The 24,548-nt window shown below is 38.6% G+C and overlaps 1 protein-coding gene across 1 annotated transcript; it reads right to left on the minus strand.

Moving 5' to 3' along the window:
• Positions 1-16,907: 16,907 nt before the first annotated feature.
• Positions 16,908-18,519, minus strand: LOC121989523 (flavonol 3-O-glucosyltransferase UGT89B1-like). Its single transcript, XM_042543622.1, has one exon. It carries the CDS (start codon positions 18,460-18,462, stop codon positions 17,050-17,052), a length of 1,413 nt encoding a protein of 470 aa, XP_042399556.1. The 5' UTR covers positions 18,463-18,519; the 3' UTR covers positions 16,908-17,049.
• Between the last annotated feature and the right edge of the window lie 6,029 nt (positions 18,520-24,548).

The raw sequence follows: 24,548 nt of genomic DNA on the forward strand, positions 1-24,548 counted from the left end.
AGGGTCGGAAGTTCGTCGGAGCACCGAGGCAAGTGAACGTCGGGAAGATGGTTGCGAGAGGAATCACCAAAAATGCGAAGGCAAGAACGATAGAAGGAGGGTCAGCGTCGGCGCTTCATAAACCCCGAACTCGATCCACTACAACCATCCGATCCAGGTCATCGAAGCGAGCGTTAGCATCGGACCGTCAGATTTGAACCGACGCCTGTCCAATCAAAGCTGACGCCCTCGCCGTACGATGATGGCGGATTTGCCAAGTGGCGACCAGCTATTGGGCGGCATTTAATGAAAGCCATTACTCGTGCGTGGGCAGCTTAATAAGGATTGGCACGAATTCGGAAGAGACCCGACAACTCCGACTGCCCCCAAAACAGAAGCGCAGCAAACAGCGAATGAAAATGAAAACTACGAGGCATGGTCATCAACTCGCCGATCGGCCGAAGGGGCCTCCTAGAGTCGATCAGTAATACACTTTCAGGAGCGGAAAAGTGAATGTCGCTCGACCAAACTCATAGTCCAGTCAGTCGGACTTAGAGCCTCCTTCGACTAGACTTGAAGGGGAGGCATGTGATCCGGTGATAAGGATGGGGGACCCTCGTGGGCGGAAGGTCAACGACACGTGGAGGTCAAAGGTCAGGAGATTCAACCCTGAGACATAACCGAGCGGACGAAGTAGGTCGACCGACCGGACATTTCTGGCTGACGGACCGGGAGAAATCTAGCCGACCGATCGTGAATCCCTTGAACCGAAGGAAGACAACCCGACTGGGGGTCAGGGCACCCAGAAACATAGGCAGGAGCAATCTCATCCGAGCACACGACCGGGGTAGAAGTGACATGCTCGCCGAGCGGCTTAACCACTCGGCCCTAGAACCGACAGGAATCACAAGAGGACAAAGGAGACAGGGGATAACATCATCCTCGATACGTCTGCCGCCGACATGCAGCAGAGTTGGCGGCCGAGCCGTACTCAGGATCATACGGTGGAAGCTTCCACCGTCACATCCGGGATATGCTCGGACGATTGCGGAATGGCGCCAGAGGTACTTTTTTGACACAGACTCGTTAAGGTATGTTTGGGGAAGCGTGCACACATCGGGAAGCGTGCTCGCGCTTCCTCGGGGTCCTATATAAGGACCCCAGACGTCGACGAAGGTATGCGCAACTCTTTACTGTAGCCACATTACGCTGCCTCTCTAGTTGCCTGACTTGAGCGTTGGAAGGTCGTCGCCGGGAAACCCCTCTCGGCTCAGCTTCTTTGCAGGTTCGCCGGAGAGCTACACCATCAGTCGGAGACAGCGGAGCGTGCCACGTCCCCAGCGTCTGTCGACTCAGCGCTCGGACAGGATCATAAATCAATATTTTGAAATGATTGTTCAATCTTGACTTGGTTTATTTTTTATGAGCTTGAGCTTGGTTTATTTATATGTTATCGAGCTTTCAATTCAAACTTGGCTTGAACTTGGTTCGAGCTTGGTTCGTTTAGATGTTATCAAGCTCTCAATTCAACCTTATTTGATTGTTTAATTTAAAACTTTTAGTTGTTTGATTGGTTATTGAGTTTGATAATTCAAACTTATTTGTATATTTTATTTTATTGTTTATTTAACATATTGATAATAATTTTATTAATGAATATGGTTCGTGAACAACAATAAGAGTTTTATTAATGAATATGGTTCGTGAACATTATTCACGAACATTGTTCACGAGTATTAGCGAACTGAGCACATATATGTTCAAGTTTGTTTATTTAGTTTAACGAGATGTTCAAACTTGTTTGTTTAATCGATCTTGTGTATATTGAATGAACATAAATAAACTTTTACCAAGCCGAACACCAAACTTATTCACGAACGCTTGGTTCATTTATAACCCTACTTAGACCCAGTTCGTGCACCTAGAGTCAGGGCACCTGGACCTGGTCTGGGCGCTTGGACACTGTCAACTTAGAGTTGATCATTTTCTCGTCCGACCATTTGGGTGATACTCCGATCGTCCAGAGTTGAACTCACTTAAACCGAACTCCAATCTGTTGGTCCCTTTGGAGGCCGGCAAGAGGGGAGGGGTGAATTGCCCTACAAAAATAAAACTCGAACCTTTCTCGGATTTCAACTATATAATGAACACTTGTAATAAATAAATAAAAGAGACTAAGTAAAAAAAAGCAGACACCAGAGTTTTACTTGGTTTGCAATCAGGGGATTGCTAATCCAAGGAATGTAAGCGCACTATCTGATTCTCCTCTGGGCGGAGTAGCCTCTTTACAACGTTGACAGCACAAATGAAAAGAACAGAATTGAAAGCACAGAAAGAATTGATTACAAGTGAGTTGCTTTCAATGTACGGATCAGTACTTTATTTATAGTACTGGTCCGGGCGCCTGGAAGTGGTTCCGGGCGCCCCCGGGGGGATATATTTTATCCCCCCACGATCAGATTGCGAAAATCGCGATCCAGGTCAAAATCATGTTCCGGCCGCCCGGAAGCATTCTGGGCGCCCCGGACAGCTCCTGGCGCCCGGAATGGTTCCGAGCGCCCTGGAGCAAAAAGTCAACTATGGTTGACTTTTTGTCCGGGATCATTTCTCCGTTAAGTCCCAGTCTCGGTCCGGGTCTGTTCGCTCCGGCTCCGCTAGCTTGGGTGATCTCGACCTTCCGGAATAGGGCTCACCCGAACCCATGTTCCGGCCTTCTCCTCGAGCAGCCTTCCTTCCCGGTTTCTCGTCCCTCGAGCGCCGCGCCGCCCACCGGTGTACTCTTCCGCGGACACCTCGTCCCTCGGACGCACCGAGCCCGTCGGCTCTCTCCCGTGCCGTCCTTCTCGCTAGCCGCGTCTTCCGCTCGACTTCCTGTGTTCCTAAGCTCCTGCACACTTAGACACAAGGGTTAAACAAACGCAGGACCTAACTTAGCTTGTTTGATCATATCAAAACACCTTGGGGTTCCAACAATCTCCCCCTTTTTGATGTGAGCAACCCAAGCTAAGTTAGGGTAAACATATGAAATAAAAATAATTTATATTCAAATAAGTCCAAGTATTTTTCAAATGAAAAATTATATTACCTCCCCCTAGACTTAACATACTTCTCCCCCTTTGATCACATAAAAATTGGGGTTATAAACAAGTCTAAGATTAATTCAAACAAAACTTTTGAGTGTAAAAATATTTAAGTAAAAACACTCTTCAGATAAACAAAATTTTAAGTTTTAAACTTAATAAAAAAAATTCTGAAATACCAACACTTATGACTGTTTTTATCTGAAAAATTCTAAGTCAATTTTAAGCAAAATTATAAGGAGGAAAAAAATTCTAAGTTAACTTTTTTTTAAAAAAAATTCTGAGTCAATTTTCATAAAAATTTCTAAGATAAAAAAAAATTTCAAAAAACTTTTTTAAATGTTTTCTAACATAAATTGAATAACTCTTTTTAAAGCATTAAATAATTTAAATTAATACTTTTTCATGTTAGTCAATTAAACTTTTCATTTCGATACTTGACTTCCAGGTCGTGGCGAGGCACTAGGCCTTCTTGGTTATTGGAGCAACAACCACTTCCTTAGACAAAGCCTCATAAAGAAATTAGTTGTTTAATTTCCTTGCTGAAAATGCTAAGTCTGACTTTAATTTTAAGTTAAACAGGTTTTTGGAACCCAGTAGAGGTTCCTACCTACAGGATTAACCAAGTATTTTCTAGGTATATAGATTTTTGATATATTTCTAATTTGACTTTGATGAAATCTATAATACCAATTTAAACCTCTATAATTTCTAAAAGTAGAAATATTTGAACCATTGGATTTTTTCAATCATTCTATTTCTTCTTTTAGTTTTTCATTTTCAATTTTCAATTTTTCAAAATCCTCTATAAGACATGATTTTGCCAAAATTCTCTTTGTTTCTAAAATTTCATTTTCTAATTTGGCATTTTTATTTTCTAATTTATACATGGATTTAGTCATAGCTTTGATACCGGAGTAAAGCTGATCAGGGGGTAAGAGGCATACCTCACTTACCATGTCGGACTTGAAGCCTGAATCTCCCCCTGCTTCACTGCTTTCATCTGAGGTCGCTCCCCCTTCATCGATGCTAGGTTCTGATATACTTTGTCTATCATAGCTTGCCATTAGTGCTATCCCGACATATTCTTGAGCTTCTGATTCGGATGAAGAAGTGTCGTCCCAAGTTGCTTTTAGGTTGTGTTTCTTGGGAGACTTCCTTTTGACCTTTTTGAGTTCTGGGCAGTCTTCTCTTAGGTGTCCCTCCTTCTGACACCGGTAGCACCGCACCTTTCTTCCACCTTTTTGATTCTTTTTATTCTGCATTTTAAATTTATTAGATCTAAAAAACTTTTTAAAGTTTCTTACCATGTATGCTTCTTGATCGTCTTCGGAGTCTGACTCGAGTTCATCCTTCTGGGTTGCGTTCAGCGCCATAGTCTGGGTTGTATCCTTTGTCGTTCCTGCACACATGGTTTCATGCAATTCAAGAGTAGAAAACAACTCTTCTAAAGTACTTACCTCCAGGTCTTTTGAGATGTAGTAGGCGTCGACGATTGATGTCCACTCCGGAGTTCTTGGAAACGCGTTGAGCGCGTAGCGTACAGTGTCCCGGTTTGTTACCGTTTCACCAAGGTTTTCGAGACCAGTAACTAGTTCTTTTACCTTCGCATGTAGACCAGCTACTTTCTCACCTTTCTCCAGACGGATGTTCATCAGTTTGTTGCGGAGGATGTCCCTTCTAGCGAGTTTTGCTTCGAACGTGCCTTCGTGGAGTTCCAAGAACTTCTCCCAAAGTTCTTTAGCAGATAAATAGTTTCCGATGCGGTTGACCTCTTGAGGCGGTAACACGCTCAGCAGGTGATGTTCCGCACGGCTGTTTGCTACCGACTCATTCTGCTCCTTCTTTGTCCAATCGCTCTCTTCTTTTTCTTTTCCATCTTTATCTATTGGAGCTAAAAAATCATATTTCATAATAAACCGAATTTCAAAATCTGTTTTTAGGAATACCTCCATACGACGCTTCCAGTCTGCGAAGTTCCCCTCGAATTTTGGTGGGACGATGCTTGGTCCGGCCATCTTGTTGCTTCGATCGGCGGTTAGTCCTCCTAAAGCGCGCCTTGCTCTGATACCACTTGTTGGTCCCTTTGGAGGCCGGCAAGAGGGGAGGGGTGAATTGCACTACAAAAATAAAACTCGAACCTTTCTCGGATTTCAACTATATAATGAACACTTGTAATAAATAAATAAAAGAGACTAAGTAAAGAAAAGCAGATACCAGAGTTTTACTTGGTTTGCAATCAGGGGATTGCTAATCCAAGGAATGTAAGCGCACTATCTGATTCTCCTCTGGGCGGAGTAACCTCTTTACAACGTTGACAGCACAAATGAAAAGAACAGAATTGAAAGCACAGAAAGAATTGATTACAAGTGAGTTGCTTTCAATGTACGGATCAGTACTTTATTTATAGTACTGGTCCGGGCACCTGGAAGTGGTTCCGGGCGCCCCCGAGGGGATAAATTTTATCCCCCAATGATCAGATTGCGAAAATCGTGATCCTGGTCAAAATCATGTTCCGGGTGCCCCGGACAGCTCCGGGCGCCCGGAATGGTTCCGGGCGCCCTGGAGCAAAAAGTCAACTGCGGTTGACTTTTTGTCCGGGATCATTTCTCCGTTAAGTCCTAGTCTCGGTCCGAGTCTGTTCGCTCCGGCTCCGCTAGCTTGGGTGATCTCGGCCTTCCGTAATAGAGCTCACTCGAACCCATGTTCCGGCCTTCTCCTCGAGCAGCCTTCCTTCCCGGTTTCTCGTCCCTCGAGCGCCGCGCACGCTCTTCTCGTCCACCGGTGTACTCTTCCGCGGACACCTCGTCCCTCGGACGCACCGAGCCCGTCGGCTCTCTCCCGTGCCGTCCTTCTCGCTAGCCGCGTCTTCCGCTCGACTTCCTGTGTTCCTAAGCTCCTGCACACTTAGACACAAGGGTTAAACAAACGCAGGACCTAACTTAGCTTGTTTGATCACATCAAAACACCTTGGGGTTCCAACACAATCTTCTCTTCTTACAGACATCCTCCCCAACTTCTCGTCCCTCAGAAGCATCATGCATGTCCTTTTCGACCCAAGGGCGGAGCTAGGAATTTCATATCGAGGGGCAAAATGCATGTGTTTACGTTGACGGAAGGCGACCGTGTCATTGCCTCCCATTTGCTTCTCTTTCACCCCATATTCTTATACCTCATACATTTCTTATACTTAAAAATTGAGGGAAGGCGGCCGCCACCATCGCCCCTGGCATTGTCCTTGCTTCTCACCCACGGGTGTACTTTTCCTTAGTTCATCATCCCTCAAATGCATTGAGCCCATCGACTCTCTTTCCGTGCTTTTTTGGTGATGTCACCATAATTTTAGTATCACTAAAATTATACTATAAGGGTGTTTATGTATGTCCTTAAAGAGTATTATTATAGTAGTGAAAATACCTAACCAGATGATCACTTCACTCAAGCCTGATCGTGAATACTAAAGATGAAGTCTAAACTGATCAGTTTGCCTAGGAGATTCAAGCCAAAATAGACACCTCTAGGTCCTCTACTTGAGAGAGCATGGAAAGTATTCATCTACCAAAAGGGAACAAAAGATAGGTTTCAAGCATACCAACAGCATCTCAACTCTATGATTTTGTTGACTAGCATCTCTTATCTAATTAGTAATCTATATTCCTTGAATTGTTATAAGATAGTTCTGTTATAAGAAGAACACAAGGGAGGGGTGATTTTAACTTAGGCTTTAGTAAATAAATTTATATTAATAATATTAATCTAACTCTTAATTATGATTGAGATAATTTAAATAGACTTAATTAAATTCTAATAAAATTATCTCATTAGTTTAATGTCAACACACTTGTTGAGCACCTAAATAAAATTTGTTTTGAAATTTATTTTTACTAAATATTATAACTCAACCCATAACTCTAAAAGCAAAACCTTAAAGGAAAAAAACCCTAAATGGCTTAACTATAAGTCAAAAAATACAAAATAAAAATAAAAAATAAAAAATAAAAAAAAGTTGGGTGCAGCATAATCTCGCAAAGGTGTGCACTGTGCAGCACCCAGGCGAGAGGCGGACCTCAACCATTCCACATTTGTAAAAGGTGGTGGTTTAGGCGGTAGTCAAAGTCAATGCAAGTTTTAAATAAAAAAACCTCCTCTTTCCGCCTCAAACTGTTGTTGTTGCCTGTTGTCGCCGCCATTGTCTACTGTCATCATTAGTTAAGACTTTGACTCTCAATTTTGATGATTCACCTTCAGATGCGCGTCAGACCCAAGCGACGCATCCAACCGGCCTGGGTGACGTGTACGACTGGCCCGAGTCACTCGGGTGACGCGGCCGACAGACCCATGCGACGCGTCCAATTGGCCTGGGCGACACTTCCAGACCCGTCGTCGGGCTTGATTGACATGTCCAAGCTCACACGATGGGTCCAGACTCATCGTCAAGCCCAGGCAACGGGTCTTGACTTATCGTAGAGCTTAGGTGACACGTTCGGATGTGTCACCTACGTCCGGTGAGGCGTCCCCAGGTTCAGGCGACACATCCGAATGCATCACCTAGGTCTGGTGACGTGTCGCCTAGGTCTGGTGGCGCGTCTTGCGTCGAAATGCCAAAGCTGAAACATAGGTATTTTTTGAAGTTAGGATTTAATTGAAACTTTATATTAATAATTAACTCCTAGCTATGATTAAAATAATTTAAATAGGCTTAATCAATAGCTAATAAAATTATTCTCTCTATATATATAGTATTTTTATAATTTTAAAAAATATTTATATTAATTTTTTTAGTTAATATATTTTATAGTAATTTTTTCTAATTTTTTATCATTTAGCTAATATGTTATTTAATTAGGTAAAAATAGTTGGAAAAAAATCAACAATCTAGGTGGTCGAGACAGTCACTGCCCAGTCATCGCCTAGGTGGCCGAGATGATCATTGATTGCCCAATCACAGCCTAGGTAGCTGAGGTAGTCATTGACTACTCAACCATCGTCTATCATCATTTACAATACTGATATATTTTATATTTAAAAAATATCAAAACTATATCAGTATGATAGGATATCGTTCTAGTCTGAGATCAAAACTTCAGTACGACTCGAAATTTTAAACCATCATTCAAAGACAATAGGATTACATATTGTTTAATTTTGTTCATTGAATAATAATTCTAACTTCTCAAAAGGAGTATTTATGGGATTAATAAAAGGAATAGCTAAGAAGGATTAAGAGACAGAATTCAAACTTTAAGTTTATTTTGAAACCAGCTACAAGAAATAGTGTATTTATCGAGTTTCTGAAGGGCAATACATCATTATTTCTGCATCAAGTCAGATTCACAAATCCACGATGAAATAGATAGGATCAACACAAACCGCCATAATTTTGTAACCATGGCAATCTGACCAAGTGAGAACTGTTTCAACATAATTCTAAAAATCAAAATCTTTCCACAATCAAAATTTTTAAAAAATATATCTAAAATAAAAAGGACAAAAGGTAAGGATAGAATAGTTAAAATCCTCACCGGTGATACACCTTGATTTCTTTTATACGAAGACCAAGGTTGAGATTCCAATATTAACATACCACCCTACAAAACAAGACATGTTTAGGGAGCAAAAAAAGTTTTAAGGGCACCAAAGAGAATCATGTACTATCCTACAAAAAAAAACATGTTTTAGAGAGCAAGAAATGTTTTAAAGATACCAAAGAGAACCATGTGCTGAAGAGAGCCCAGCTCTGAAAGCAAGTTTAAATGAAAGTAAACCTAGACATACCTGAAAGTAAACCTAGACATACCTGATGAAGAAGTCGCCAGATTTTAGCAAACAAAGTGATCAATCCATCATCACACCAGTTCAGATGAACCCATTTTGTTACACTCAAACTGCATAAAATAGAAAAATGTTCAGTGGGCACCCCACAAAACCAAGCAAGCTATGCAAATGACAAAGCTAAATAGCACTATGCACATGACATTGGTATTAAGATGCACTGCAGAGGGATATCCTTATTAATATCAACAAGGCATAAAGTTAAACCTGAAAGACAAAGATGCATCACGCGAGGTTTAGGGGATCGGATTCTCTGGACCACTTTTTACGATCTAGGGGATGGTCCCTTTGCATGTATTGGTGGGGATGAATAGTCCCCACTTATTTTATAAGTGGTGGCTATTCATTCCATCAATACATGCAAAGGGATCATCTCCTAGACTGCTAAAAATGGTCCTGAAGATCTTCATGCATCTTTGCAAGCTCTCAACAAAATTTTCCGGACAAAAAGAAACTCTCTTGAAAAGTTCTTCAACAGGAAGATGAGACTCAAAACCAGATGCTTTCAAATTTGAAGGATCATCATCACTAATTAAATGGCCTCCATATATTGATTCCTGTGTTCTCAAAGCATCCCTGGATTTATTATGATCATGTGTCGTTTACGCTAGCTTCCTTGAGTTTCAATATGTGGTTTCAACTAAACCTGCTAGGTAAAAGATTATGATAAAATTTATGTAAGCAAACTAGACAAAGGTAAAATAATACAAAGCTCTCACTTAATTTGTGAAATGACAATTGAATTTTAAAACATCAAATTGTCGCATGCTTTAGAGATCCTTTCAATTTTCTTTTGATCAATTTCTGTTTGATCAACTATTGATCAGCCTCAAGTTGCATCTACACACCAATTCATCGTTGAGGTACACTACATAAATCTTATACTCCATCTAACCCTCCTATACAAGGGCACATCACTACTAATATTCAAATTAATCAAAATAACTTTCATTAAATTGACTAATTTTTAATTCATCCTCTGAAGTCTGAACTGCTATGGATTGAAGTTTATTTAAGTATAAATAGGATAGTAAGTCCACAGGTTCACATATTAAAAGCATAACAAAGCAATGAAATGAATAGCAGGTGAATATTCATTGGAGATCCCTATACAATGGTTATAATAGAGACAGATATGTACTTAATAAGCCTGATCTGGATAATGATTTTAATATATATATATATATATATATATATATATATATATATATATATATATTAGTCTAGATATGTTAAATATCAATTTCATAAGAGAAAAAAAAAATGGAACAGAAAAAAAAATATCAAATGAAATTTTTTCTAAGATTTTGGATTGACAAAACTACAACGAAACAAATCATTAAATATATATATATATATATATATATATATATATATATATATATATATATATATATATTAGTCTAGATATGTTAAATATCAATTTCATAAGAGAAAAAAAAAATGGAACAGAAAAAAAAATATCAAATGAAATTTTTTCTAAGATTTTGGATTGACAAAACTACAACGAAACAAATCATTAAATATGTAAATTGGGCATCGAGTTGAAGTTGGATTGGATTCGAATCAAATCCATCGAGTTGGCAGTGGAGATAAGAGTTAGGTGGGTTCAAACTAACATCCATTCAATTTGATTTCAGGACGAATAAAATTTTAAATGGGTTAAACCAGTTTAATTAATTTAAAATGAATTAGCAAATTTTCAAAAAAACCTGTGTCCTTCTTCCACGTGCCGAACCCTCCTCACACCACTCACGTCTACAGTGTCAACACGCCAGCCTCTCCACCCACCCAATGCTACACTTCTCCTACTTCTTTCTTCTTCTTCACCCTTTTCTTCTTCACTTTTCCCAACAAATGTCAGCGACTCCGGCATTAATCCAGCTTACAGCAAAGTTCTCTTCTCCAGCAGCCAACAACTGTAAGCAATTTCTTTTTCTTTAGAAAAAAAAAAAACAGTAGTTTTTACCAGCAACAACAACCGAAGTTGCTGCCCTTATTTATCGATACGAAAATCTCATATAATATATAGTACCAAAAACTTCGATATATGAAAAAAATCATATCGATACCATATTAAAATTTTAGTATACCGAAACTTCAGCCTCAAAAGTTTCAGTATACTGAAATTTTTATAGGTATTTGTATAATTTTTTTGTATATCAAAGTTTTCGATATAATATAAGGTTTCGGTATCAATACCGGTATCCAAACCGATACAGAAAAATTATATTAATACTGTACCAAAATTTTAGTATACCGAAATTTCGATATATCAATCATCAATATTGTATAAATTTTATATTGTTTATATTCAAATTTTGGTATTGATACGATATATCAAATACCAAACTATTAAATTATATATTGATGCCATATCACAAGTTTTTAGTATGGTATAATATCATAGCAAATTTTTAATATACTAAATTTTTTATATAATTTGGTATATTTTAGTATGGTATATAATGGGAGCCAAACAAAAATTAAACTCTACCAGGCTAATCATCTGTGTGGGATCTAGTTGCTGGTGAAAAATTTGTCTGCGTGGGTTCATATGGAACCAATTAATAAAGAATTTGTAAGGATAGCATGGTAAAAAAAAATTGACTAGGCTAAAAGCCGAGTAAATTAATACATGGCTCTGACGGTATGTGTGATATATACACTAAAATTTTTAATATTTTCCACCCTTAATTGTCACTTGTCTTTTAATATTTGAGTTATAATTTAGAATTTTGAGTCCGTTAAAAAATTTTCCTGTCTTTTAGGATTTTTTTTCCTTTCTTTTATCTTAAAATTTGAAGTCTATATAAACAATTATTTAGTTGATGTTTATTTTCTAATTTCCTAGTATTCCTCCTCGAATCAATAGGTCATAAAAGATTACTTTCGATATTTGTACGTAAATTAACAGATTTAATAGTTTAGGATAATCGTTATATTTTCTAGCGTCAAATGGGCTGATCATTTATTAAATAATAAAAATTATAGTTCATGGCCACCACAGCGAGGTGGCAAGGTTTGAAGCCTTGTCACGACGTTCTCATGAGTTCCACTACTATGAGGTTGCAATTCATGGTGATGCCACGGTAAGACAGTGAAATTATAGGGAAACAGCGTTGTCGAGGCCGTGAACTCACAGCAACGCTGCAGCGAGACTGTAAACTCAAGGTGGCTTCTAAAAGGCAGCAAATTAGTGGGGTTACAGCAAACTCACGACCACCGCGGTAGGGTTACAACATGCCTCGTTGCGACACCACTAGTTCGCCACCGCTATGGAAAGGCCGCAATTCGCAACCATGCAAGGCAAGATAGAGAACTCATTGTGAAATCACGATGAGGTTGTGAACTCATGGCGATGCAAAGACGACGAACTCACAGTGAAGCCGCGACGGAGTACTGAATTCGCAGGGATGTTGTGCTGAGACTGCAAACTCCCGGTGGCCGCGATGGCGCAAACTCATGGCCGCTGCAGCGAGGTTGCAAGGTTTGGAGCCTCATCGCGGCGTCACCACTAGTTTGCAACCACCGCTGCAACGCCGTAGTTTGTGGGCCACACATGGCAAGACGGCGAGCTCATAGTGAAGTTGCTACATAACCATGAACTCATGGTGACACCCCGGCGAGACTGTAAACTCACGGCAATAACGAAAGGCGAAAAGTTTGTGGGAATGCCGTAAATTCACAGCCTCGATGGAGAGACTGTAGTTCATTGGGGATCCTGAGAACTCACAACCACGATGGAGAGGTTGCAATATATGGGGACGCCACAAACTGTCGGTCATGAACTCACAGTGATGCGGCGAGACTACAAACTCACGACGGCTATGAAAATGTCGCAAGTTCGTGGTAAACACAAAGAAGTTCGCTGAATACAGTAACTTCTGTAGCCTTGTCAGCGTGTCATCGGAGTAAACAAAGAAAAAGAGATCTTTCAAATTAATCAGAACCTAATTATCCAAATTGTTTCAAACTAAATGAACCTGACTGAATTTTTCAATAAAAATAGAGCGAAACGATAAAATATCAGTTAATTCGTTTGAAAATAGAACTAACAGATTTTTTTTGGAATAATGGGAGATTTAATCAAAACTGAAATCGAAATTGATTGTTTTTTTAACAATCATGGAATACGGGAGATTTACAGATTCATTTTTTATTTATTTAATTTAATAAGAAATTTTAAAATTAAAATTAAACTGAAAAAACTAATTTTTTGATAAAAAATTGAAACACCAAATTAATCAAACCAAATTTTTAAATTCGATTGATTCAATTGATTTGTTTAATTTAATCGAGTTACTTCGTGGCGACACCCTAAGTTGCTTCATGAGTTCATAGTTCGATCAATAAAGTTGGTTTGGAATGATATATTGATACCGAAATCTCATATAATATATCATATCGAAACTTCGATATATAGAAAAATCATACTGATACCGTACAAAAATTTTAGGATATCAAAACTTCGGTATACTAAAATTTCAGTATATTGAAATTTTGATATACCGAAGTTTTGATATGACATCTATATATTTTTCTGTATACCAAAGTTTTCGATATGATATACGATATGAGATTTCAGTATCGGTATTCAAGCTGATACAACAAAATCATACCAATATATACAAAAATTTTGGTATATCAAAACTTTGCTATACCATTTTTCAGTATATCGAAACTTTGATATATCGATTTTTGATATAATATAAATTCTATACCATTTATATTGAAATTTAAGTATCGGTAAACCAAATAACAAATTATCAAATTGCATATCAATATCGTATTGAAATTTTTGTTTTGCTATAATGTCGTACCAAGATTTTTGATATAATTCGGTATATTTGAATATGGTATGTAATGATGGAGCCAATGTTATGAAACCACAAGTGCACGACTACATCGTCAAGTAATAAAAATATTGATCCCATAGAAACTGTTAATTAAGCACTAGTTGAATTCGTATGGAGAATTATCTAGACAATCAAAATTAGTTGGAGGCTTGAAAGCTAGAGATTGAGAGAGGGAGAGTTAGGAGAGAGAGAATGTTAAGAGAGCAAGAGAGAGGGATTGACTCGACTTTACAGTCATTCATATGTAAAGAGGTTAATTAAGAAATTGAGCAAGGCATCCTATGAGATGGTATTTTCCCCGATTTCATTGGGAATCCATCATTGTTTGATTTAATAATTTTCTCATGTGATGACTAATTCAACCAAGTCCGAGGGCAGCATTTGTTGGGTATTTCCAAGACTTATGCTTTTAGTCGTTGGAATTATACTTGTTACAACAAGAAAATATTCGGAGCAAGTCTTCTTGCTTTTATGTAAAGAATTCTTGTTAAGAAAAAAACTTTTCTGCTAATGGGTACAAGACTTCTCCTATTTATACTAGTCTATGCTTTAATTAGTTCTATGTACTTGCAACATACATGTATCTAAAATTAAATGAAATGCATGCTTTGATTACTAGTTCATGAATCTTAGTCATGAATCCTATTTATTCTAGACATTCATGCATATGTCTTGTACATTCATTTATGGAAAAGCATTAATCTTCAATAGCATTCTTGTAACTAGAAAGAAGACGACCTGGAGTTAGAGAAAGAAGTACAAACAATAAGCCCTTAGAGAAAGAAGTACAAACAATAAGCCCTTAGAGAAAGAACTACAAACAATAAGCCCTCGGTCAGAACCATCGTGGTGTTAGTTTTACTCACTTTGATAGTGTTATTTGTCATATGGATGCTAATTTTATCTCACTTTGCTGCAGTCCTTGATTGGATATCTTTTTGACTGTATTAAAAAAAGTACAAACAACTTGCATTTTCTTATCCTCTGGAAAATCATAAGCAACATGATTTAGGACGGATTTGGAGTACTTAACTCATATGGAAAAATTCTAAATGTTCCACCGTAACTCCGCCCTCCGCCCTCCGCCCTCCGCCCTCCGCCCTCCTCACTTCACAACATTAAGAAAGAAACTTAAAGTTTTGATTTATTCATCCCAGTATGTTTTAATTTGGCAAAAGAACGCCAACCGAGTACGGGGATCGAGTTCACTCTCCACACACTGAGGACAAATCCTACTAGAATCACTCTCTACACTTCGACCGTCGATTGGTACCACAACATTGTTGGATGCAAACGACTTCCTATTAGGGGGCTCGACTCCCTCATGTATTACATCGAAATATATCATCAGATCATTTCAGTAATGTTGATATATCAAAATCTTAGTACAGTATTATATTATACCAAATTTTTCAGTATTAATATCAATATGAGATTTAATATTGGTATACCTTATCGATACCAAAATTTTAATATAAAATTTATACCATATCAAAAATTTGATATATGAAAAATTAGATATACCTAAAATTTTAATACGATATAAATTTTTTTATACTAAATTTATATAAATTTAGAAATCGGTATATCTACTAAATTTCATTAATTTATCAATTAAATTGAATAATCATCTTATTGTATTTGTTCAGTATACATTAGTTCATAGTATGAAAAATAGCTTCCATGGCTTTCAATCAGTGATCACTGTCACTTCCTAGGTATTAATTTATACCCGATGATTTTTTATTAGTGGCATGTAATTGAGGTTCTCAACTATACTTTTAGTGGAAATTAATAGCCCTCACCTATAACATAGATAGAGACTATCCATTCCATCAATGCATGTATATGAACCATCTTCTTGTTTGAAAAAAATGGACAAAGGTAACTTTTTAATTTAATTTTGTTTTACTTTAAATTCAATTATTTGGAAAAATTAAAAATAAACGTTAATTTTTTAAAATTTTTTTTAAAAAAAATAATTGAATGAACGTTTAGAAAAATAAAAAAAAATGAACGTTGGTAAAAATATTTAGTTAGAAAAATATTTAATTATAAAATTAGAGATAATTGGAAGTAAATATTTAATAGGTGAAATTTATAGTAAAATATTTGACAGTAGAATTTAAAATATTTAAAAAATAAAAATATTGGAAGAGTGATATAAAAATGAGAATAATAGATATTTAAAAGAAATATCCTCTGGCTCTTAAAGCAAAGGATAAAAAATTCGGTCAAAATCGAACCGATCAAATCGAATAGATTGAATTTTTTTTCAATCAACCGAACCGATCGAATTTCCCTATGAAACCGAACCGATAAGATATCGGTTAACTCGATTTTCGATCGAATTGACCGAATTAACTGAATTTTAAAACCCTATTCGGTTTTACCTTAAAAAGCAATTATTTAATTAATTATATTTTAAAATAAAAATTAATTAAAATAATATTCTTATTCGGTTTAACCGAATTACAAAATTCAAAACCGAAACCGAACCGAATTAATTGAAAACCAAACCGAATTTTCAAAAAAAAATTGAAAACCGAATTAACCGAACCGAATTTCTAAATTCGATTGGTTCGGTTCGGTTAATTCAATTTTTCTGAATTTTTGCTAACCCCTAATTAGTGCCAAGATTTTTTAATAACTTTATGATTTTGATAAAAAGAAAAAAATTGATGTAATCTTTTGTTTTAATTGGCTTCGGTATCAACCTTTGGAAAATACGTAATAAACTATAACTTAGAGCATCCATAATGGGAGCTTCAAAGGATTCGGAACTCCCATTACAGATGTGACAAAATGGAAGAAGCTCCCTCCCATAGTGGGAAGGGGCTTTTTTCCCATTGCCAAGAAGCAGTTTCATCTGTTTCTTCACCATATTTTTTTTTATTTTTTTAATTAGAAATTATTTTTAAATTAGGAAAAAAAATATATGATTTAGAGATTTAAAAAATATAGGATCATGAAGTTTCATGTTAGTAATTTATAAATTTAAATTTTATAAAAATTTAATGATATATAATGTAAAATATGAAAGAGAAATAGAAATTATATATAGTAAAAAGTGTAAGACTCATGAAAAAGTTGTTGAGAGATTTTTTTAATAGTAAATTTTTTTTTAAGTTTTTTAACTTTTAATGTGACGCATATATGATAATCAAGGAACTTTCACTGGACTCAACCAGGTTATATAGACTTGGCAGGTCCCGTGTATACATTCAATCAGAAAGCTGACATTGAGCTTCGGCCATTTATTAGGGAGTATGTGGCATGGCTCGAGTCATAGAGTCCATTCAAATCGCTTTCAGCGAGGTCCACCTCGATAGCTCCTCCTTAAGTGCCGCTAGGTTCATATACGAGCTGCCGGAATATTCTTGTACAGCCGCCGCCATCGCCCTCGACGCGTCCTTCGCCTTCTCCCTCCGTGCTCTCCCCGCCTCGCCCACCGACTGCGTCACCACCCGTGCCAGCTCCGTTGGGTCTGGCGCCGGTTCAACGCCCTCGTACGCCACCGTTCCCATCCCGAGCTCCTCCTTCAACAGCCTCGCGTTGGTATACTGGTCGGCGCTAATCGGCCAGGTCAGCACGGGCACTCCCGCCGCCACGGCCTCCAGCACCGAGTTCCAGCCGCAGTGGCTCAGGAACGCGCCCACCGCCGGGTGGCCCAGGATCGCGGTCTGCGGGGCCCAGCCCCGGAGCACCCGCCCTCGACCTGCCACCCGCTCCTCGAATCGTTCTGGGATCGTCTCCTCCACGCCCTTCGCCGCCCACACGAACCGCGCGCCGCTCTTCTCCAGTCCTGCCGCGAGCGCCGACACCTGCGCCGGCGGTAGCACTGCCAGGCTTCCGAAGGCAACGTACACCACCGAGGCCTCGATGCAGCCGTCGAGCCACGCAAACAACTCCTCCACCGCGGCGTCTCGTTCGGTACTGGAGCCGCCGCCGATCAGGGAAAGGGGCCCCACCGCCCACACCCGCTCATGGCCCAAGTCGTCGCGAAGATGATCCAGATAGGGTTTCTCAAGCTCTGAGAAGGTGTTTATCACGAAGGCCCAGCTGTCAATGTTGCCCAAAAATCCATCCCTAACGAACTCCGACAGGGGATCGCCCTGCTCGAAAATCTTGAAGAGAGTGGGAAGCTGGCGCCAGGGGTAAAGAGGTGATCTTGGGACGGAGGGGAAGGGAATGAGCTCCTCGGCGTCGTCAAAATTGGTTCTTTGCGGCAGTCTCCGCCAGAGCGAGTGCTGGACGGCGAGGGCGGCCGCTCCAGAGGGACTAAAGACGAGGCGTGGGACGCCGAGATCGGCCGCAAGCCGATGGGTCCATCCGAGGAAGAAGTCGGAGAGGACGGCGGAGACAGGGAGGTAGGCGGCCGCCGCTTCCTCGGCCCATCGAAGGATGGGGCCGTGGAGGCCACCGAGGGCTCGCAGCAAGGTGTTGACATGGGGGAAGCGAAGGCCTTGGGCGTCCTCGACGCCAGGAGGGAGATCGAAGTCACCGGGGAAGGGGAGGACGAGGGGGGAGACGGCGGGGGCGCGAGAGAGCAACGGGGAGAGGCAGGGGAGGTTCTTGGGAGTGACGACGACCGTCACGGCGAAACCGAAACTGGCGGAGAGGAAATACGCGAGGTCGAGGAGCGGGAGCATGTGGCTTGGGGCCGGGAAAGGCACAACCAGGAGATGATTTCGCTGCTCCGCTTCCGCCATGGCCGCTGTTCCTCGATCGACGGCGAGACTCCGAAAACGCCAACGCGTTAAAATTTAGATAATTTATTGGACTTATTGGGCCTGGCCCAACTTATAAGGACTCGGACAGGGCTAAACGCCACGTCGAGCTGGCAAGTCACTGTAACACCACGTCGACATTAAGATTATTTTTTCTTTTTAATCAATCATATCTCTGATAATCTGCACACATAACGTACTGTCCAAATCAATGCAAAGTTTGTGAAAAAAACAAAACCACAAACAAATCCTCACGGTATTTTGTTCCAAGAGACAACAGATAAAACCACATGCCTTCTATTAGATCATCCCATGAGATATTAAATAAATATTATAATATCCTTTTAATATCTTCTTTTCAATTATGAATGGCCATTATATACCTTTGAACACTATCTTTCTCTGATTTTTTTTTTAATTTTTTAAATTGTAAAATTTTTAATATTATTTTTAAAAATAATAAAATTATTTTTTTACAAATAAAATTATTATTAAAAATAATAAAAATAATTTAAATATTTTAAAAATATATTTAAAATATATTTATTTAATATGATATAATTTTAAGATGAGTAAGTGGACGATGGAATTCATAAATAATTAATATTAATATTAAAAGAGATGTGAATGAAAGAGATATATTATTATAATGAGTATATAGTACTGTACTTTATATTCTTTTTTAGTGAGAAAATGGTGAGTATTATAATAGTAATGTATTATGGATATTCTTATGCAAGCTCACTTTAGATTACAGTGACATGAGATTACATAATCAAGCTGTGCAGTTCTGATTGAGATTAAATTTTTAGACAAATGATTAAGAAAAAAAATTAAGAAATGGAACTTGTTGACGTTTATTTATTTATTTATAGTTTTAAGATAATTTTATCTTTTTTTATTTTTATATTTAAACTTTAGAATTTTTTAACTAAACTATATAAAATCTAATACTTTATATATTTTTTTAATATTATATTTAGATTCAATCATATATAATTAAATTTTTTTCTTTTCTTAATTTCTACATTATATTTTGCTGCTCCGCATTCGCTATTGTCGTTCTCTAATCGTCTTCCTCCATCAGAGGCAGAATCTCTTGGACTACTTTTTTGTGGTCCAGGAGATGTACCATTCGTATTTATGGTCGGATCGTGGTCGCGATCCGGCCGCAAATGGTTACGATCCTTCCTAGATTCACCGTCCCCACCAGCTTATAGTTTTTGTTCAGAGCGGGCGGCCGAAGGCTGCCCGGAGGACACCCTCACTCAGCGTCCAGTAACCTTGCCATTTATCCACCACCGGAGGCTGCGCGGCCTCCGGCCGCCTGCTCCGAACAAAAATTATAATTTGATGGGAACGATGAACCCAGGAAGGGATTGCAACCATTTACGATCAGATCACGATCACGATCCGACCACAAATACGAGTGATACATCCCTTGGACCATAAAAAAAATGATCCAAAAGATCTGTGCTCCCCATCAATGTCAAGACTATGAAAATGTCAACGCATTCAAATTTAGATCATTTATTTGGACGTATTGGGCTGGGCCCAACCTATAAGGACTGGGTCATTCTAGCAGGCCTAATCACCAGGTCGAGCTAGCAAAACCTACGCTCCTGTAGCAGCCACGTCGACATTGAGATTATTTTTTCTTTCTAATCAATCATATCTATGATAATCTGCACACATAACTTACTTTCCAAATCACTGCAAAGTTCTGTGAAAAAACAAAACCACAAACAAAATCCTCATGATATCGACATTTTACAAAACCATATGTTTCTTTCAGGCGATTTGGGTTCCAGATTTTGTTCCAAGAGACAAAGCCACATGCCTTGTGTGGGAGCACTGTAGATTACAGTGCCCTGCTGTTGCATGATCCAGCTGTCCAGTTCTGATTGAGGTTAAATTTCTAGCCACAGGCCACCGATGAGTGGACGAGGACAAAGGAGGAGTCCCAGCAATTTCAGGGATCGATAATTCTCTCCTGCTTGTAAGAAAGTCAAACGCCTCACAAGTCATGTGAGGTCTCAGCGAGTCTCGTTGATCAAATTTCACAAGGAAGAAGAAAAGAAATTAAGAAATGAAGCTTGTTGGAGATCACTGTCAGATGCTAATTAAACTAAAGTTAGGTTGCCATGGTCACTGTTTTCTTGTTCCTTCAAACCTAATAAAACCTTTTTCTTTACATAAATAAATAACTCCATCTTATCCATCCAAGAGAGCTAAGAATTCTCTGCGCCTTCTTTTCCTTTGATGGCTGCCGGGGCTAATAGGATTGAAATAGAAGCTTATCTTAGATGAGATTCCACTTGGATCAGATTATCTTCGACATTTAGCACTTTACACATCCCATAGCGAGTTGAAGAGGAATTTAATATATTGTCCCTTTCGCACATCTTAGATTACTTTAAGGACACTTCATGGAGGGTTAAGAGCTCCTATATATGTATTTGTTAATTAGATCAAAGGAATTAAAAAAAAAAAGAAGTTCTGATAGCCACAAGTTGGCTACATGCTTTAAAGTGTGGGATATGCCATGAACCATAAAGAGACAGGCAAAGGGCATGACATCAACATGCTAGCTCCTGCACTCTACAGCTAGCACTGTTTGCTTTAAGTCAAGTAATGGTTGTCACTGTTGGCCAATTACCAAAGAGTTCATTGGCATCAGCACCATGAAGTTGGTGTGTTAGGATGGTCCAGCTTTAGAATTTCATCATGTTCTTGTTCAATGATGTGAAGGTTTATCCAGATTCTGATCATATTGTTCTTCATATAGCTGTGTTTGGAGATGTTCTTAAAGAATGTAGAATGTCGATCTGGTGTTGAATCGAATAACAATTACCACGATGAGGTTTAGATTAGTTTGCTCGAATAAGAGATGTGGAGAAAAAAAAAAAGTGATCATCTAAATTCATAATCACTTAGAAGTATGAATGATCACTTGATTGAGAAATTACAGAACTAAAGTGGATGTTAAAATGGATGTATTGATGCGAAGGTTTAACTGTGCGTAGGCCCCTTCAATGCTTCAGTCACTAAGAACATAAAAATAAAATAAAAAATAGGGTTAAGCAAACTAGAGATTAGTTAGTTGATTAATTAGTTGCTTAGATGTTTAAATGAAATGTATGATCAAGGAGGAACTTAGGAATTCGAATTGGATGAGAACTCTATAAGATATTCGGAATCTAAGGCAGGGCCATGTAATCATAACCTAGAGTGACTCAATGTATATATATTACTCGTCTAAGAGATGAAGTGGATCTTTTCCTACCTGGATAAAATATAAAGAAAATATATGAATTCCCTTACTTTTTTTAAAAAAAAAGTTTTTTTTTTAAAAAAAAGAATTACACTATAAATTTCCCTCTCAACCTTTCCTCCCTTAGATCTCTTCGAGGACACACACTCTCCCTCTTCCAAATTCCTCCATGCAACAGAACCAGCTGGCGATGCATCCTTGGTCCGGCCTGTTCGGGCCGGACCAACTCCGGCCCACGCCGCAACCAGCGGCTCCGAGCTCCTCCTCCGGAGGCGAGCTGGGGGAGGACCGGCGGCGGAGGCGGATGCTCTCCAACCGGGAGTCCGCAAGGCGGTCGCGGATGCGGAAGCAGACGCACCTGGCGGAGCTGCGGTCGCTGGTCGGTCGCCTCCGGCTCCACAACCGGCAGATGCTCGACGAGCTGAATCGGGTGATGAGCGACCACGACCGGGTTGAGCTCGATAACCGACGGCTCAGGGAGGCAGAGCTCGAGCTCCGGAGGCGGCTCGAGGGGTCGTCCACTAGATTCGTTTTCTAATTTTAACGCTGGTAATCATGGAATTAAGACTAATTTGAGCTGCCTGAACTGCGTAGAATAAAATTAAAGAAATTTGTTCTAATTTTATGAATTATCATCATGTTTATCAATTTCACAAGAAGAGCAATAGACAAATTTTCCCAAGAATGTTAGCTGTTTAGTAATTATATCGAAGAGTTATGATTCCTTTTAGAGGTTTATAATTATATATTAAATATGTCTTAGACTGATCAACATGATCCAAGATATACACACACATACGTAATTATATTCCCCATTTGTGCATTCAAATTGCGCCGTGTAATTTTTAGTTTAATTTGTCTCGCTTAATTGTTAGGTCTCAATGTAGGGCAATTTATTTTTGACTTGGACATCACTTAGTTAATTTTCGAGCATATTACATATATGCCCTCGTAGGTATAATCGAGTTGGTACTTAAACAGGTTTGTCATCAAAAAGACAGTCTATTTCCAACATGTACAAATATTATTAGGCTGAATAAACTCTAATAATTTATTCTCTTTCAAATTATGTGGGACCATTTTGAAAGGACCGCTATAAGATGATGATTTCACTTTTTATCATCCAGACATATTGCATAACATATCATTTAATTAAATTATAGGAGATAGAGATATTAATATGTAAAAGAAAATTATATTTCACTTTTACCTGAGCATCTTTAGAATTCTTTTTACAAAATTTGATTATTTAAAATATTTTATAGCATACTTGGTTGTTTTTAAAAGTTCTGAAAGCATTTTTAACCCAAAAAAAAAAGAAGAATTTTGTTAGAAAAATTGAATTTGAATAAGCCAGCCTCCCATATATAATTTGCAATAGCATTAATAAATTATATGTCGACATTTTAAAATTAATCTTGATTTGTTTTAAGAAAAATGTGTATCAACTCAACTTTTTGTCTAGCTTGCAGCCCAATCTAAGAATACTCTGACTTGAATTTTGCTTTTTGTTTTTTGTTTTTACAGTTTGTACTTTATATATTTTATTTTTATTATCTATATATTTCAAAAAAATATTATTTTATTTCTAAAATTACTGAATATCCAAATGGTGTGGCTAATTTCAAAATAAACCATCTTAATTTACCGGGTAACAGGTTAATGGGCCGCACGGTCCCAAACCAGTACCACTACCACATGCTATCTCATTGAAAACCCTGTCTATTTTTAAGATCTCAAATTAATTAAGATTAGAGAATGTTTTTATAAAAAAAATAAACTATATACATCACCAACTACTAACTATACTTGACACTTTAATTTTGCCTATTGGATTTTATGTTTTCAAACTGCTGCTTTAAAATTTTAAATTATTAAAATACCTCTTAGCTTATTTTTCTGAATCTGTTGTTATTTCATTTTTTTTAAAAAAAAAATATTAGCACTGTTTAATTTATCTGATGAAATAGCTCGCTTATTATTAAGCTAAAGAACTATATTTACTTTAAATATTGATTTTTTTTAAAAATTTTCAGAACTACGAAGTGTTTTCATATTCATATTAAATATGAAAATACAGTTAGATACCGTACGTAGGCAGTCGCTGGAGAAATCAGTAAATAACGGTTCCTATTTGAACGAATCCACTGGTGATTCAATTCCCCGGGAAATTAGACGAGCGCTTGCTTTAATGGCCGCCGCCTTCATCCTCGCCTCCGCCTTCACGGCGTTCGCCGGCGTCGGCGGGTTGGTCCTCGCGATCCAACTGTGCGTAGTTCGCAGGGCCATGCGGCGAGGCTTCCTTGGTTTCGGGGCAGCCTTCTGCCAGCTACGGCCGGAGCTGCTGGCTGAGCTCCCCTGCTTCGAGCTCAAGCAGGAGTCGGGCGATGAGTGCGCGGTGTGCTTGGAGAAGCTTGAAGCGGGCGACTGCTGTCGGCGGCTTCCGGCGTGCGCGCATGTCTTCCACGCTCGGTGCGTAGACTCATGGCTGCGCCGGAGCTCCCGCTGCCCGACGTGCCGGACGTCCGCCGTCGCCGGAGAGACGTGGTAGACGGGTGATCAGAAGCTCCATCCGCCGAGGGAGATTTATGTGTTGAATGAAATATAAAACTAGAGAAGAAATCATGCGCTCAAGAACAGATTTCATCTCTGTTTTTTTTCCTTTTCTTTTGTGCTCTTGAAATTTGTATTTGTGTGTTGAATTTAGATTGAATTGAAATGAATTTTTCATGATATTTTTTATTGATATTGAGCTGAATTATCAAGCTGACACCGATCTTCTGTTTGAGATCGA

Source organism: Zingiber officinale, chromosome 6B, assembly GCF_018446385.1.
Source record: "Zingiber officinale cultivar Zhangliang chromosome 6B, Zo_v1.1, whole genome shotgun sequence".
Lineage (NCBI taxonomy): Eukaryota > Viridiplantae > Streptophyta > Magnoliopsida > Zingiberales > Zingiberaceae > Zingiber > Zingiber officinale.